This window comes from Ovis canadensis, chromosome 7 (genome assembly GCF_042477335.2).
Source record: "Ovis canadensis isolate MfBH-ARS-UI-01 breed Bighorn chromosome 7, ARS-UI_OviCan_v2, whole genome shotgun sequence".
Lineage (NCBI taxonomy): Eukaryota > Metazoa > Chordata > Mammalia > Artiodactyla > Bovidae > Ovis > Ovis canadensis.
In genome coordinates this window covers 47989320-48004464 of record NC_091251.1, presented here as the reverse complement: position 1 = coordinate 48004464, position 15145 = coordinate 47989320, and the positions used below count along the sequence as shown (strand labels likewise).

Below are 15145 nucleotides of genomic sequence, written 5' to 3'. Positions count from 1 at the left end.
ATGAAACACGACACCAGAGATTTCTTAAGTTTCTGCTTAAGAGCTGTGGGGAAGGTGGGACTTGAAAGGTGTTGGTTTTAGAGTTTTCTGGTAGCTTGGGAGAGACTAGGCCCCTAATGCAGCACTTTCTGGCTGCTCTTCCCTGGACCACCTGTGTTGGCATCATCTCAAAGGCTTGTTGGAAATACAAACACTTGGGTTCTATCCATACCCACTAAATCAAATCATCTGGGGCTAGGGCTCAAGTGTCTATTTTCCATAAGCAGCCCCCTGATAACCAGGGGCTGGGACTGGGAACTAGAGTGCCCGTTCTGCATCCTCTTGGAAAGGCTCTGAAGTCCCTCCTGACAGAGGAACCTGGGCTCCAGGCACTTCCTGAAGCATGTCAAACCCCACCTCCAGCCCCAGTTGAGAGTGCTCAGTGGAACGGCCAGCTCCACCCTCCCCACCCCAGCTACCTGTCAGACCTGAGCCAGCAGCCAGTGTGGCCAGAGTGCAGGCAGGATTTCCTGCCAGGAATTGGGCTGCCTGGCCATGCTCTGGGCGCTCTGGCCCAGGTGGCTGACAAGCAAGGGGCTGCCCCTCCTGGGTGCGGTGCAGCTACAGAAGCGAGAGAAGAGGGGACCTCAGTGGAAGCAGTGGCGGGTAAAGTACCTGATCTTCCTTGGGGGTGTGGACAGGAGAAGTTCTGGGAGCCCAGTCCGCTGTGGGGACTGGGGCCAACCCCGGGAATGTATTTGGATTTGGGCCAGGACCAATTTGCTTCAGATTACCTGGCAGAGCTTAGAGAACCTGGCCAAACAATAATCTTGAAAATAATCCCACCTGGTTAGGAAGTGGAGGGCAAGGGGATGTGACATGTGCAGCTGGTTGGGTCAGCCTGGCTGTAGAGTTGGGGGGCTGGTGGTTGAGGGGGTGGTGAGAGTGAGGGGCTCGCTGGGGTCTGGAGGGACAGTCTCACTCCTGGGAGGCTGCAGTCTGCTCTCCTGAGCCCAAGCTGCCCAAGTCTCCTTAGTGACCCGCTACATGACTCTAGGTTTCCCTTCACCTGCCCACCCTGTCTTGGGCCATCTTTTAGCCTTTGTCAGGAGCTGGCGGGTGCAGCTCATAACAGTTTTCTCTTTTGATGATCTCCTAAACACCTTACTCGAGGTTTCACTGCAGCTGTTCAGCTATAGCAGCGGTACTATAGTCAGGGGAGCTGCACGCTGTGGTGCACAATAAACATAATTACTAAACATAATTAGTTAATGGATTAAGCACTTATGCTGGGCACTTTGTATGACTTCTCATTTAAAACTCATTATAACCCTGTGAGATTATCATCTTAACACTCACTTTAGAGACAGGGAAACTAAAGCACAGGGAAATGAAGTGACTTGCCCAAGGTCATTTAGCTATTCCAAGGTGCAGCTTCTATTTGATCCTGGCCCGACTGATTTCAAGGTCACATTCATCACCAATGTGCTCAGCCCCCAGTACTTCACCTGCTAGGGCCTCTTGGGTTCCTGGCGCAGGGACATCAGTGACCCTGGGCCAGGCTGCCTGATGCTCTGTGATGGGATGAGGGAAACCCAAGATGGGCCCCACAGCTGGCTTCCTGGAACTGAGTCTTTCTGTCCTTTCAGCGAGAGACCCACCCCTTCTATGACCTCCAGGTGAAGGTGCTGAGGGCCAAAAATATCCAGGGCACAGACCTGCGTGAGTGACCCCTAATGCCACGCTTTCTCCCTTCCCCTCCCTGGGGCCTCCCCAATAGGGGCTGCTCAGAAGTACACATGTGTATTTAGAGTCTAGTGGATGGAGGTCTGTCTGGTGAGGGAGCCCAAGGGCCAGGCAGGCAGGAGCTGGAGGGGAGGGGAATACGCAGACCACTGACTCCTCGCTGAGTTTGGCACATGGAGCAGTGCCAGCCTGGGTGAGCGTGTGAGGCCCGCTGCTGCCAGACGTCACTGTCTGCTCTCTAGGGGTTTCCATTGCAAGGCTCACACTGGGCAGGAGCTTGGAGCTCGTTCTCTGGATCAGGCCCTTTCTGGAAATTACCCAGTGGGCTGTGCTGTCACATAATCTCTTCAACTGGTCACCACAGAACCTCCATCCTGTTGAATGGGAGGAGTCTCCCTGGTGGAGATGGACTCAAAGTCGAAGACATGGTCTCTCGCCTTCTCCCCACCCCAGCCTGCTCCATGGGCAGCCTCCCCTCCCCTCTCTGCCCTTCCTACCCAGCCCCAGCTTCCTCCAGGCAACCTTTCCAGCCATGAGCTAGAGGCTGAGGACCCCTGTCCATCCTACCTACAGTGTCCAAAGCTGACTGCTATGTGCAACTGTGGCTGCCCTCAGCATCCCCCAGCCCCGCCCGGACCAGGGTGGTGGCCAACTGCAGTGACCCCGAGTGGAACGAGACCTTCCACTACCGGATCCATGGTGCCGTGAAGGTGAGGGCTGGGCTGCGGAGGGGGAAGTCTACTCCCAGATGCTTGCCCTCTGCCTGGTCTCAGGTCCCCCCTTTCGACACTGTCTCCAGAATGTCCTGGAGCTCACCCTCTATGACAAGGACATCCTGGACAATGACCAGCTCGCTCTGCTGCTTTTTGATCTGAGGAGCCTCAAGCCAGGCCTACCACACAGACACACCTTCCCCATCAGCCAGCAGGTGAGCCACCCCACCTGGGCAGTGGGCTCAGCCCGAGGAGACGAGGCGCTGGGCACAGGGGTCTCCAGGTCAGCATGGGCCAGGCCTCCAAGACAAACCTCCTCCCTCCTGCAACCCTGGAAGGAGTGCAAACACTCCTTCCCTGAGTGAAGCCAGCACATGGGCTCCTCGAGGGCACAGACTCTGTGTGTCTCTGTCATTCATTAATCCTCAGTGTCTAGAACATACCTGCCCACAGCCTTGAATGGAAGGAGCTCCTGGTGGTGATGCCACCACCCCGTCCTGGGCCCATAAGCAGCCACGACAGCGGTCTCCCTTCTAGTCCCTGGAGCTGAGTAGGATCGGGGGTAGGGGGAAGGTCCTGAAACTCTAGGAGTACTTGAAAAGCTGGTGCTCCCTTGCTCCCTCCATGTAGGAGTCACACGAGCTGCAGGTAGAATTTGTTTTGGAGAAGAGGTGAGTTCCAGTGGAGCCCATACCCTCCCATTTACGCTGAGACCCTCCCAGCTCCCAATCACTAGGTCCTGAGCTGACCTGGCCTGAGAGGGGAGGTCCTGATCCTGACACCCACCCCTACCCCCCAAACCTGCCCTGTTCCCCAAGTGCTTCAACTGCTTTGGTTACATTATTATAATAACAGCCATCTTGAGGGATTTATGTGTCCCTTGCAGCCAGGTGCCCGCACCTGAAGTCATCACTAATGGGGTCCTGGTGGTGAGTAGGGGAAACCAGTTGGGGGATCTTCAGGGCTTGGGGGGGAGGTGCTTTGAGGAGTCCGCAACTGAGCCCACTTGCCTGAAGGGCACTCAAGGGGAGACATGTGGGGGAGGCATCTCCAGGGACAAGAGGGCACCTTGCCTCCACCTGAGGGAATAGCCCAGAAGCCAGCCTTCCCTCCTGGGCACAGCACTCTGCTCACTCAGGCCGCTGGCTTCTGAGACTGCCAAGGAGCCACTGGCCGGGGCCCCTCCTCTCCTCCCGCTTTCCTTCCAGGGGCCACTGCCTCTGAGTCCTGGGAAGGGGCTGTGACAGAAGACCCCTGCTCATAAGGCACAGGCCCTGGGAAGGATGTCAGCTCAACCTTTCCCCAGAGAGCCCTCTCTCCCTCTCTCCTGGTTCAGGCCCTGTTCAGGGCCCCATGGATGCTCTGGCTCCCACAGCCCTCTGCTTTCCTCAGGCTCAGCCATGTATGAGAATCCAGGGCACCCTCAGGGGTGATGGGACAGCCCCACATCTAGAGCACGGTGAGTCTGGCCAGGGGCCTGGGGTCTTGCCTTCTCTCCTTGGAGGTTGGAGGCTGCTGGTTTCAGGAAGATGGGTCTTAGGCAGAAAATCCTTAATCTTTCATTGCTTAAAGCTGACCAAGGATGAAATGGATTGCCTCTGAAAGTCGTGAATCTCTGGAAATATTCAAGCACAGTGGCTGTATCAGTTCAACTACTGATGTACAAAAAATACCCACAAAATCCAGTGGCAGACGTATCTGGAGGTCAGCTGGGGCAGGGCTGATCTAGGCTGGGCTTGGTGGGGTGACCTGGCTCGGCTCCCATGTCCCTCGTCTACCTTCTGTGACCAGTGGACAAGCCCGGGCATGTCCTGAAGACATCTGCAGAGGTGCAAGAGAGCAAGTCCAGATGAGCAAGAGCTTTTCGAGACTTTGGTTACATCACAGCCACTCACCAACATTTTGTTAGCCAAAACAAGCACAAGGCTGACTCTAAGTTGGAGGGCGAGGAATACAGAGGCTTCTTTAGTGGGAGGAATTGAGGTCACGTGGCAAAAAGTGAGCCCTCCAGAAGTGAAGAACTGGGGCCATTGCGGTCTGTCACGGAAGGCAGGCACTCAGGAGGGGGCCCAGGTGTGGGAGTGGAGCGGAGGCTGTGTGGCAGCTGAGGTCACTCCCACACTGGGAGTCTGGGCCTCTGGGCCAAGTGCTGCCCAGGTAACATGGGCACTTTCTATGAGTCAGGCACTAGGCTAAGCATTTTATAGTGTTTTATTTTTGAATCCTCAGAACAACCTTGTAAAATAGATACAGTCATTCCTGTCTTTTAACTCAGGAGACAGAGGCTCAAAGAAGCTTCCTTAAAGTCACACAGTCAATAAGTGATGGAGCAGACCCGGGCCCAGGACCTGTTTGCTACCCCCACCACAGCTTTTATTGTTTCTTTCTGTGAATAGTCCATATTAGTCTCAGCCTGAAAGCTGTGGTGTGAATAGAAATATCACTTATTTTTAAATTTCCTTCCAGCCCTGCTCATGCCAAGTCTCAGGCCTCATTTGGTGCCAAAGAAGGCATATAGGGAAAGGGATTCCATCTGGACCTCTGCTCCTGAGTGTTTGGATCTGGGGCTCTTTTGTGGGTCTGTCTGGTCCCCTCTTCATGGGTGTCATTTGTAGCTCTTTATGTCTGGGGTCTTGCTTGCTCTCCAGAAAGCTGCAGAGTCAAGGGCAGGCCCTGCTGCTCCTGGGCCCCCAGGCCTCTCCCTGCCTCCTCCCAGGCTGGCCTCACCCAAGCAGGGCCAGCTCTCCTCTGCTTCCCCAATCCTGTCTGCTTTGTGCCATGAAACCACGTCCTCCTTCTACCTCCCCTGCAAACCCTCTCTGTTCTCACAAGGTCTTATGCTTCGGAAACAATGTGCAGCTTATTTGCTTTTTCTCTGGCCACAAACCTGCCCCAAGGCCCTCAGCATAGGGCTTGAATAGGGCAACAGAGGGGAAAGTACCTGTTGAAAACTGGTAATTAATGTAATAATTAATATAGGATCATTATAATATGAGGAGAAGGCAATGGCAACCCACTCCAGTATTCTTGCCTGGAGAATCCCAGGGACGGTAGAGCCTGGTGGGCTGTCGTCTATGGGGTCGCACAGAGTCAGATACGACTGAAGCGACTTAGCAGCAGCGTTATAATATGATCCCATATATATATTTAAAAAATATACGTTTTATACCAGGCTTCCGAGGTGGCACTGGAAAGAACTCATCTGCCGATGCAGGACACAAAGAGACCTGGGCTCCATCCCTGGGTCAGGAAGATTCCTCGGAGGAGGAATTGGCAACCCACTCCAGTATTCTTTCCTGGAGAATTCCGTGGAGAGAGGAGTCTGGTGGGCTATAGTCCATGAGGTTGCAAAAGAGTCGGACACAACTGAAGTAACTTAGCATGCACTCATGTTGTATATTTAATACAATAATCTCAAAATCATCAGCCCCATAAGCCCTGAGCAGGAGCTCTTCGCTCAGCAACAGCCCCCAGTTCTGACCAGGACAGGTTATAGGACCCTGAGTATCTTTTGTGATACCTTGTCTGTGGGACACGGTGTCAGAGACTGAGCAAGGTGACGAGCTGACATTTCCAAGGGGAAGAAAAGGGGAGTTGCTGCTGGGATGCCGTCATCGTGAGCCACACACACCCCACCCTCACCCCCTCGCCTGGCACTCCCCTGGGCCCTCTGCTCTCAGGTCCTAGGCAGATTCAGCTGGCAGTGCCCGGAGCCTACGAGAAGCCCCAGCTCTTGCCCTTGCAGCCTCCCACGGAGACGGGCGTCCCAGCCATGTTCACCTTCCACGTGAATCCAGTACTCAGCTCCAGGCTGGAGGTGGGCCTAGGAAAGAAGCTCATGGTCCAGGTGAGTGACGTGGCCTGGGAAGGAGCAAATGACAAAGTCAGTCCAGTCTGGATGAGGCCCCTTTCCCTCCACTCTGAGTGTTTTCTTCTCTGCAGGGCGACCTGAGGGTCAAGGAGGAGACCCAGACCAGCAAGCCTGGCATCCTGCTCTCATCTCTGGCCCTAGGCCAGGAGCAGCAGTGTGTCGTGGCCCTGGGGAAGGTAAGGCCCTGTCCAGGTGCCTGAGGGATCCCTGCCTGCTCTGTCACCACCAAAAAGGGTCAGGGGGAGGAGGTCAAGATAAAGCCAGCCTGGGGCTCAGTCATAGTGTCCACATCCAGGCACAATTACCAGAACAACCAGTGCTGTGAGTCCCACTCAGTGCTCCGGTGATGGCTGTTGTCTCTTCCAGGGCCAGGAGGTGGCCATGAGTGTGAAGGCAGAGATGAGGTGAGGCAATGGGGGGCTATTCTGCTGACTCAGCGCAGCTGGGGGTTGGGGGTATCTGGTTCCCGGGGGATCTTCCTGGGGGGTTCCCTGGAGTGTGCATCTGTCTGCTCCTGTGAAAATGGGTTTGCTGGAGGCTCTCCTCCACTGAACCGTCACCCAGTACCCCACCCCCGACCTCATCTGAGGCAGCTCTGGGGACCTTGACCTGCGTCTTGGCTTCGACCTCTGTGATGGGGAGAAGGAGTTTCTGGAGAAGAGGAAGCGGCTAGTGTCCAAGGCCTTTCAGCAAGCTTTGGGGTTGAGCCACGCTCCTGATAGTAGCCAGGTATGGAATGAAGGAGCTGGGCCCCAGAGTGGCTGGGACCAATTCCAACTTCTTCCTTGAGAGGACTGACTGTGTGGCTAGGAGGTGACAGGAAGCGTTGAGGAAGCGTGAGGACCACTGGAGGAAGGCAGCCAGCCTGTTTGCCTGAGCTGATGGGCATGCTCGGGAGAGTCAGGACCCCATACATAATGGGGGCTGAGCAGCCTCAGCTGAGGGGGCTCTATTAGTCTGCTCCAGCTGCTATAACAGAACACCCCAGACTGGTGGCTCAAAAAATGGACATTTATTATCTAGCCTGGAGGGTGGAAGTTCCAGATCAAGGACCCATCAGGGTTGGCATCTGATGAGGCTGCTCTTGCTGACTGTAGACGGCCACCTTCTGGCTGGGACCTCACATGGCCTTTCCTCTGCGCATGTGCAAGGGTTTAGGGGAGTCTCTTTCTCTTCCTCTTCTTACAAGGACACCAGTCCTATGGGATGAAGGTACCCTTAGCACCTCACATAATCTATATCACCTCCTTATTGGGCCTCCCGCCCATCTCTGCAGGAGGCTGCAAGGGCAAGGACATGATGCAGTCTATAACAGCAGACAAAGAGATTTGGAAGTGGAGGCTCCATGGGAGCCTGTGTTTGGGAGGCAGGGGGAAAGGCAGTGCTGAGGGGGAGACCTGGGGAAAATCGGGAACGAGCAGTGGCTTCCTCCTGTGCCCGGCGCTGACAAGCTGAGCAAGCCTAGACTTCTGGTTTGGTAATGCCTGCCCTGCACCTGGCCTCCATTCTGTGGGCAGAGGGTAGAAAGTGCACAGGCCTGCCAATAGGCCCTCTGCCTCCTCCAGCCCTCTGAAGGCACAGTGACCTTGTTGGGATGTGGCCCCAGAGCATTTCTTTCAAGACAGGAGAAGAAAGGAAAAACAGGGAAAGGAACCAGAAGCCTGGGGTGGAATGAACCAGACCTTCCTGGAAAATTTGAGGAGCCAAAAAGTTTCTAGTCTGATCCCACCAGGCCCCTCTGATCCTAAAAAGACATTTGGGCACCTCTTGTGTCTGGGGCAGGTCCAAGCTGCATGCTGGCCTTTGTCACTTCAGTTCTTGTTTTCAGCTGGGGGTAACTTCATGTCCCACCCATCTAGGGGACATTTGTCATCACCACTGGGGGAGGGGAGGGGCGTGCTACTGGCGTCTGCTGGGTAACAGCCAGAAATGTTGCTCAACGTCCTATAACACAGAGAATAAGTTCCTTACAACAAAGAATGATCTGGTCCAAAATCACCAACAGTGCCAAGGTTGAGAAACCTTGATTTTGCTGTTTTGAGCAAATCCAATATACCTCCCAAGTACATACTTTCCTGGTATAATGTTAAGAGCCATCTCTGAGGCTCTACTGCCTCAGTTTGATAGCCTAGTACTTACTATTGGTATGATTGTGGACACAGTATCTAAACATCCTGAGCCTCAGTTTCCTCATCTGTAAAGTGGGGATGCCATTGGGTTGCTTTGAAGATTCGGTGAGGTAACACAAGACTTTTAGACCAGTGTCTAATATTTTAAGCAGTAACAGATGAGCAATAGTGGGAATAGATGGAATCACGACTATCATTGTGCCCAGGTGCCGGTGGTGGCTGTGCTGGGTTCAGGAGGTGGGACCCGAGCCATGTCGTCTTTGTATGGCAGCCTGGCTGGGCTACAGGAGCTCGGCCTCTTGGATACTGTGACCTACCTGAGCGGGGTCTCCGGGTCCACCTGGTAAGTGAGGTAGGGGCAGGACAAAATAAAGGAGAGCTCTGAAGGGGCAGGGGCGTGACCTGGTGATCTGGTGAGGAGGAGCAGAAAGGGACAGAGTCCATAGGGCCCTCTGAGTGGGTGGTGCAGGTCAGTGCAAGGGATGGGGGAGGAGGGTGACTCACAGACACCTGCATCTCTCTATCCCCTTGCTCTGCCTCCCTGTCCCTAATTCCCTCCATACCCAGGTGCATCTCCACACTCTACAAGGACCCAGCCTGGTCCCAGGTGGCCTTGCAGGGCCCTATTGAGCGTGCCCAGGCTCGGGTGTGCAGCAGTAAGATGGGGGCAATGTCCACGGAGCGCCTGCATTACTACGCCCAGGAACTGGGAATCCGGGAAAGCAGTGGCCACAGCACTTCCCTCATTGACCTCTGGGGCCTTCTTATTGAATATTTCTTGTACCAGGAGGTAAGAGATGAGTAGGTAATAAACAAACGTGGCTCCTGTCCACCTTACCCCATCAGCGCTTGGTTCCACTAAAGCTTTCCAAAAAGTTAGTGCCTAGGCCCCACTTCCAGAGATGCTGGTTTTGGTTGGTGAGTTGTCAAGCCCTAATTCAGATCTGCTTTGAAAGTGTCCCAAATGATTCCAACCTGCTGTTGAGGAAGAATGCCACTCCAGCCCACTGGCCAAACAGGCATGGTGCACATCACCTGGTGATTTCTCCTGGAACTACAGGCCCCACAGACACTAGGAAATGAGATGAGAGCTGAGTGAAGTTCTTAGGACCCTGGGGACCTATGGGTCCTGGCCCACTGCTGTGTGGCTGTTAGTCGTGAAAGTGATATCTTGTTTCTAAGAAAAGAATACATGTTTTCTAGTGATTTACTTTTTAAAAGAAAATAGAGTGGATTTTCAGTTGTTCCTTTAAAAATGTCGCTTGAACCCCTTGGGTTCTGATATGCTTTCTTGAATGGGAAGAAGGGGGAGGATGTTCCCAAAGGCCCTGGAACTGCACAAAGCCCACAGTGGCCTCCGCTCTGCTGCAGCCCAAAGCTTGTCCTTTCCAGAGTTGTCTCTATCTTACAGCCCTTAGTCTTGGAGGCACACCATACTGCGCAGGGTGGCATGGGGCTGTGGGAAGGGAACTCCCAAAAGGCCAAGTGGTCTCCCTTCTTTCTTGACCAGGAAAATCCTGCCAAGCTGTCTGACCAGAAGGAGGCAGTCAGCCAGGGCCAGAACCCTTACCCCATCTACGCCAGCGTCAACGTCCGCAGCAACGTCAGTGGGGAGGACTTTGCAGGTGCCGGGGTGTGGGGACCTAGGGAGCAGGTAGAGGCAATGGTGGGGGCGGGTGCAAGAGGCCAGGGTTCTCAGTGTACAGGTGGGTGCCTTGGAGCAGCACAGTGGGCCTGCTGCACCCTGCTCTGGACAAGGCAAAGATTCCTGCTCAGGCACAAGGGTGGTGGGGAACCATGGGCTCCTAGTCAGAAGCCCCTGGTGACATTCCCTTCACTTTGGCTCCCAGAGTGGTGCGAGTTCACCCCCCATGAGGTCGGCTTCCCCAAGTATGGCGCATATGTGCCCACCGAGCTCTTTGGCTCAGACTTCTTCATGGGGCGCCTGCTGCAGCTCCGGCCCGAGTCCCGGATCTGCTACCTGCAGGGTACGTCTAGGTGGGAGGGCTGAGGACAGGGCAGGCTCTGTGAAGTGGGTGGAGGGGTTGTAAGGGCCTGGGGCCTTGCCTTTCTCCCTAGGTATGTGGGGCAGCGCCTTTGCAGCCAGCCTGGATGAGATCTTCCTGAAGACCTCTGGCCAGGGCCTCAGCTTCCTAGACTGGCTCAAAGACAGTGTGAACATCACAGGTGAGAGCAGAGATCCCCCAACCAAACCCACCCCAGCCCTCAATACCTCTTTCCAGCAACAGTACCCTGCAGAGGCCTAAGAAATGAGGGAGAAGGACTTGGATGTCCCATTTGGTTCAGAGAAGTACTGAGAAGATATCTTCTGGTTTAGGATCTCTGGATGCCCAGAGGTCTATAAAGAGGCTGGAGGATGGGGGGCCCATGTCAGAAAATGGAGTGGGAGCTGTGAGTGCTCTGTGATAAGCCTATGCCTTTAAAAGTTTCCATTTGAGCTTCAGTTAGATCAATTTGAGGCTACTGGGCAGCTGGCTGATCCTCTGCTCACCCACCTCAGGGTTCCCCTTCAGCCCACTCCTTAAATGGCCCATGAGCTTCCTGCTACGTAGAATACCTTTCCCACCTTTCTTCCCTGGGTAACTGTTGCCCTGTTCTAAAAGTTCAGCTCAGACATCATTTTGTCAGGAGGCATCTCTGTTCCACTCCGTCCCCCCAGGTTGATCAAGGGTCTGACTGCCAGGGTCCCGTAGAACCGCACGCGCATCCCATGTGGTCCTGACCTCAGGGCATTGTCACCATTATGACCTCTTTATGTGACTCTTCCCTGGTATGCTGTGAGCCCTGGACTGCCAGGGCAGGGCCCGTCCATCTCTGCTAATCCATGCCCAGCACAGTGGCCAGCATGACATGTGATAATTGCTCAGCAGGGTGAAATTCTAACTGGAAGTTGCATATGCAGCTTCAAGGGTAGGTGGTATTTAATACATGCTATGTCATAGGCAACTTTCAAAATGTGGGGACCATGGAAAAAAAGTCATTTAAGTTTGGGAAGCAGTGGTCAGAGGTGTGGGAGTTGGGGTTGGAGAAGAGGAGGGGGTATGGGGAGATGAAGCGGGCTTCTATGAAGCACAAGGACCACTGGGCGAAGGAGGGCGCCACTTCTCACTGTATTTCACCCTCCCACATCCACCTAGATGACTGCCAAGACCTCCAGCTTCACAAACCAGGGCGGCTGAGAACCAGGCTCTTCACCCCTCAGGGACCCTTGTATCAGGCTTTGCTGGACATATGCACCTCCCGGTTGACCTCAGCCAAGAACTCCAACTTCACCTGGGGCCTCTACCTGCACGAGGACTATGCGTCTGGCAGGGAGTTTGTGGCCTGGAAAGGTGGGTGCTGCTCTGGGCAGGGTCCCACCTACTGCCTGTGCCTCTGGCTCTCTGAGGCCAGTTCTGCCTTTTGACCATGATGGGGGTTAGTGTGGAGCTCCAGCTGCCCCAGGGGGCTGGCAGGGGAAGGACTGTGATGACTGTGCTGGGAGGCAGGGCTGGGAGCTGAGATGGGAGACCTTGTGGCTGTCAGAGACAGGAGGAGAGCTCTCGATAGAGAGGGTGAAGAGAAGAGGGGTGCTGCAAAGCGCAAGCATTTGTCTTTGTGCAGATTTGCATCCAGACGCCTTCCCCAACCAGCTCACTCCCATGAGGGACTGTCTATACTTGGTGGACGGAGGCTTTGCCATCAACTCCCCATTCCCGCTGAGCCTGCAGCCACAAAGAGCTGTGGACCTCATTCTGTCCTTCGACTATTCCCTGGATGCGCCTTTTGAGGTAAAGTGCAGGGCGGGTGGGGCATGGGTCTTTGCTACAGCATCCTGGCTGCGCATTGAGGGATCGCCCTTTATGGAGGGCTTGGGTTCTGAGCTGTGGGTGAGCACCTTTGTGAACACTGTTAGCAGTTCTTGTCTCCCCATCTGAAAGGTGATGGGGGAGAGTGAGAGTCAGGAGAGGCGGCCAAAGAGAGTCCTCAGGAGGCTTTATCCGGGTGAAGAGGAGACTACTGTTCTGGCCCATGCTGTTTCTGATGGATTCCTTGCTCCTGTCTGGGCCTGGGTCTAGATCTGCTGTCCCTTGGTTACAGTGGTAACCACAGAGCCAGCAGGGCCCCCCCAGGGAGTCTCGGGCAGCGGCTCCCTCCAGCTGTGTGGGGTTTTGGAGGTGGGATCTGTCTGTGTTGCCTGAAGTCACTTGGCTGGTTGGGGGCAGAGCTGGCGTTGAAGCCTGGGCCTGTGTGAGTCCAGGGGGGCCTCAGGTAGGGTCAGAAGTGCATAAGTGAGCATCCCTACTCAGGTCTTACAGATGACAGAGAAGTACTGCCTGGACCGAGGCATCTCCTTCCCTAGGATTGAGGTGTCCCCGGAGGACATAAAGGAACCCCACGAGTGCTACCTGTTTGCCAAGGCTGAGGACCCAAGCTCACCCATCATACTGCACTTCCCCCTGGTCAACCGTACCTTCCGCACACACCTGGCCCCAGGTGAGGGGAGCCTGGGGTCTGGGTCTGGTACACAGAGCCCTGGGCTGGTGAGGAGGTTGCTGTCCCCAGGACAATGTATGAAAGCCTTCCTCTTGGAGGCCCCGAGCTGGCCTCTGCTTCCTGGACTCAGCATACACATTGGCCCGGCTCCTCCCAGTGAGTGAGAGAGCTGAGATGGGGGCCCAAGCAGAACCCATGGAACCAGCTGGATGTCCTGGGGAGGTGGGCTTTTGGACTGGCAACTCCTAGTCACAGAGTACCCTAGCCCGGCCTCTCTCCATGTCCCATCACAGGTGTGGAGCGAAAAACGGCTGAGGAGAAGGCTGGTGGGGACTTTGTCATCAACGGGCCAGACACTCCCTATGGCATGATGAACTTCACCTACGAGCCCCAAGAGTTTGAGCAGCTGGTGGCCCTGAGTCGATACAATGTCCTGAACAATGTGGAGACTGTGCGGAAGGCCCTCCAGCTGGCTCTAGACCGGCGACAGACTGGGGACAGGACTGGAGGCTGACCCAGGCTGGAGTTGGGGGACTGGGACAGAGGAGGGACCCTGGGCTCCAGACCAGGGCTTGGTAGGGGGAGGAGCAGCGGACCCTCCAGGGCTTCTGCTTCTCATCTCTTTGGAACCTGCATTGAGGTCCCCAGGCTCTGGGGATGTTCCTCCAGGGTGAAGCCTGGACTTTTGAGGGTCCCTTCTCCCCTGTGTTTCTGGGAGGAGGTAGTATGTCGGGGAGGGGATGTATGGCAGACATGAACAGTTCTCATCTGACACTGGAGTGTGTGGAGGGACTCAGGAAACCATCGTAGCCCAGGGCCCATGCCAAACACAGAAGGACTTCAGAGGGAAAAGGTCTTCAGGCCCTCAAAGGTAGGGGTGCTGAGAGAGCCGAGTGCAGGTTACTGCCCTAAACTGACACCAGAAGCAAAGATGCGTCCATCCAATCCACACTTCCTGCAAACAGCCCCAGCCCTGACCATCCATCCCTCCATGCCCCACTGCATCTGGATGCTAAAGGCATCCAGAATAAAGGGGGACCACATCGGTTGCCCATCTGGGTCACTCACCCCAGGGTCCTGCCTGTTAATTCCTCTTCACCTCTGGCCTCCTCTGCCTGCCTCATGGCTCCCCACCCTTCTGTGCTCAGCCTCCTGAAGGCTGTGGGGTGATCTCCCCTCCTGGCTGGGCTCCAGTTGGAGGTCACCCATGCTAATTCCCCATCTTTGCTCTTTAAACTTGGGTCACATCCTCTTATCAGGTGTACAGCTGCTACCTTGAGCAAATAGTCTCACCATTCCCAGAAGTTAAATGAGTATGTCTAGAGGGCATATCCATTTATTGGGGCAGAGCAAACACGAACCTGCGTGTGTGTGTTTTCCCAGTGGCTCTGGCCTGTGAGCACCTGTCAGGTGCCAGGGATGGGCAGGGGTAGAGAACCCAGCTGGGAACTCAGAGCCTGGGTTCCCACCTTTTTCACAGGTGTGTCCTGCCATCTGGGCCATCTACTTCCCTCTCCCTCTGCTTATCATTTCTTCTGACCCACAAGGAACCCTCTAAACATCCGAAGCCTCTCCAGCATCGGCAGAGTTCCGGTCTGTGCAGAGGAGATCCACAGTGACTGGGCCTGGTGTGGGGGTCTTCAGGCCCTCTGCCCCTGGCCAGGCCTCTGTGGCCTCTTTCTCCTCCCACTGCCCCATCCAGCGCTGAGCCACCTGGGGCCCTTCCATGGCCCAGCTGCTATACAGTAAGTCCCTGACACACGAACTTTCAAGTTATGAACTTTCAAAGATACGAATGTGTGTTCCATCAGCATCAGGCCCTAGTGAAACTGCAGCTTGCCTTCCATCTCCTCGTGCTGACCATCCTTCTGCTCAACTATCTCCCACCTCCTTTTCTTCATCCAGGCAGTAACTCTTTTTGCCTGTTCACTCAATGCCCACCCCTGTATGCCAGCTTTTGTCGTGTACCTTTTAAGATACTGTACTGTAAGATTAAAAAGGTTTTCTTTATGTTTGTTTATTATGCATTATTTGTGTGAAAAGTATTATAAACCTATTATAGTACAGTATTATACAGCCAATTGTGTTAGGTGGATATCTTGGGCTAACTCTGTTGGATTTAACATACAAATTGGACTTAGAAACATGCTCTTGGAGTGGAACTTGTTCGTACGTTGGGGACTTACTGTACTCACTGCTCATTCAACAAT

At 54.7% G+C, this 15145-nt stretch overlaps 1 protein-coding gene across 1 annotated transcript; it reads left to right on the top strand.

The window, feature by feature from the left end:
• The first annotated feature begins 525 nt into the window (after positions 1 to 525).
• Positions 526 to 14945, top strand: PLA2G4F (phospholipase A2 group IVF). Its single transcript, XM_069596113.1, has 20 exons — positions 526 to 645; positions 1629 to 1701; positions 2299 to 2435; positions 2525 to 2653; positions 3069 to 3109; positions 3325 to 3367; positions 3831 to 3897; positions 6119 to 6285; positions 6381 to 6485; positions 6676 to 6713; positions 6903 to 7038; positions 8645 to 8781; positions 9006 to 9228; positions 9949 to 10063; positions 10289 to 10426; positions 10518 to 10625; positions 11597 to 11791; positions 12063 to 12229; positions 12749 to 12935; positions 13229 to 14945. The coding sequence occupies exons 1-20, from the start codon at positions 535 to 537 to the stop codon at positions 13447 to 13449; spliced, it is 2538 nt and encodes an 845-aa protein (XP_069452214.1). The 5' UTR covers positions 526 to 534; the 3' UTR covers positions 13450 to 14945.
• The last annotated feature ends 200 nt before the right edge of the window (positions 14946 to 15145 follow it).

Coding starts and splice junctions, on each gene's coding strand:
- PLA2G4F (XM_069596113.1), top strand. CDS start 535: ATGCTCTGGGCGCTCTGGCCCAGGTGGCTGACAAGCAAGGGGCTGCCC. Junction 6,286..6,380: donor GAAAGAAGCTCATGGTCCAG/GTGAGTGACGTG, acceptor TCTTCTCTGCAG/GGCGACCTGAGGGTCAAGGA. Junction 10,427..10,517: donor CCGGATCTGCTACCTGCAGG/GTACGTCTAGGT, acceptor CTTTCTCCCTAG/GTATGTGGGGCAGCGCCTTT.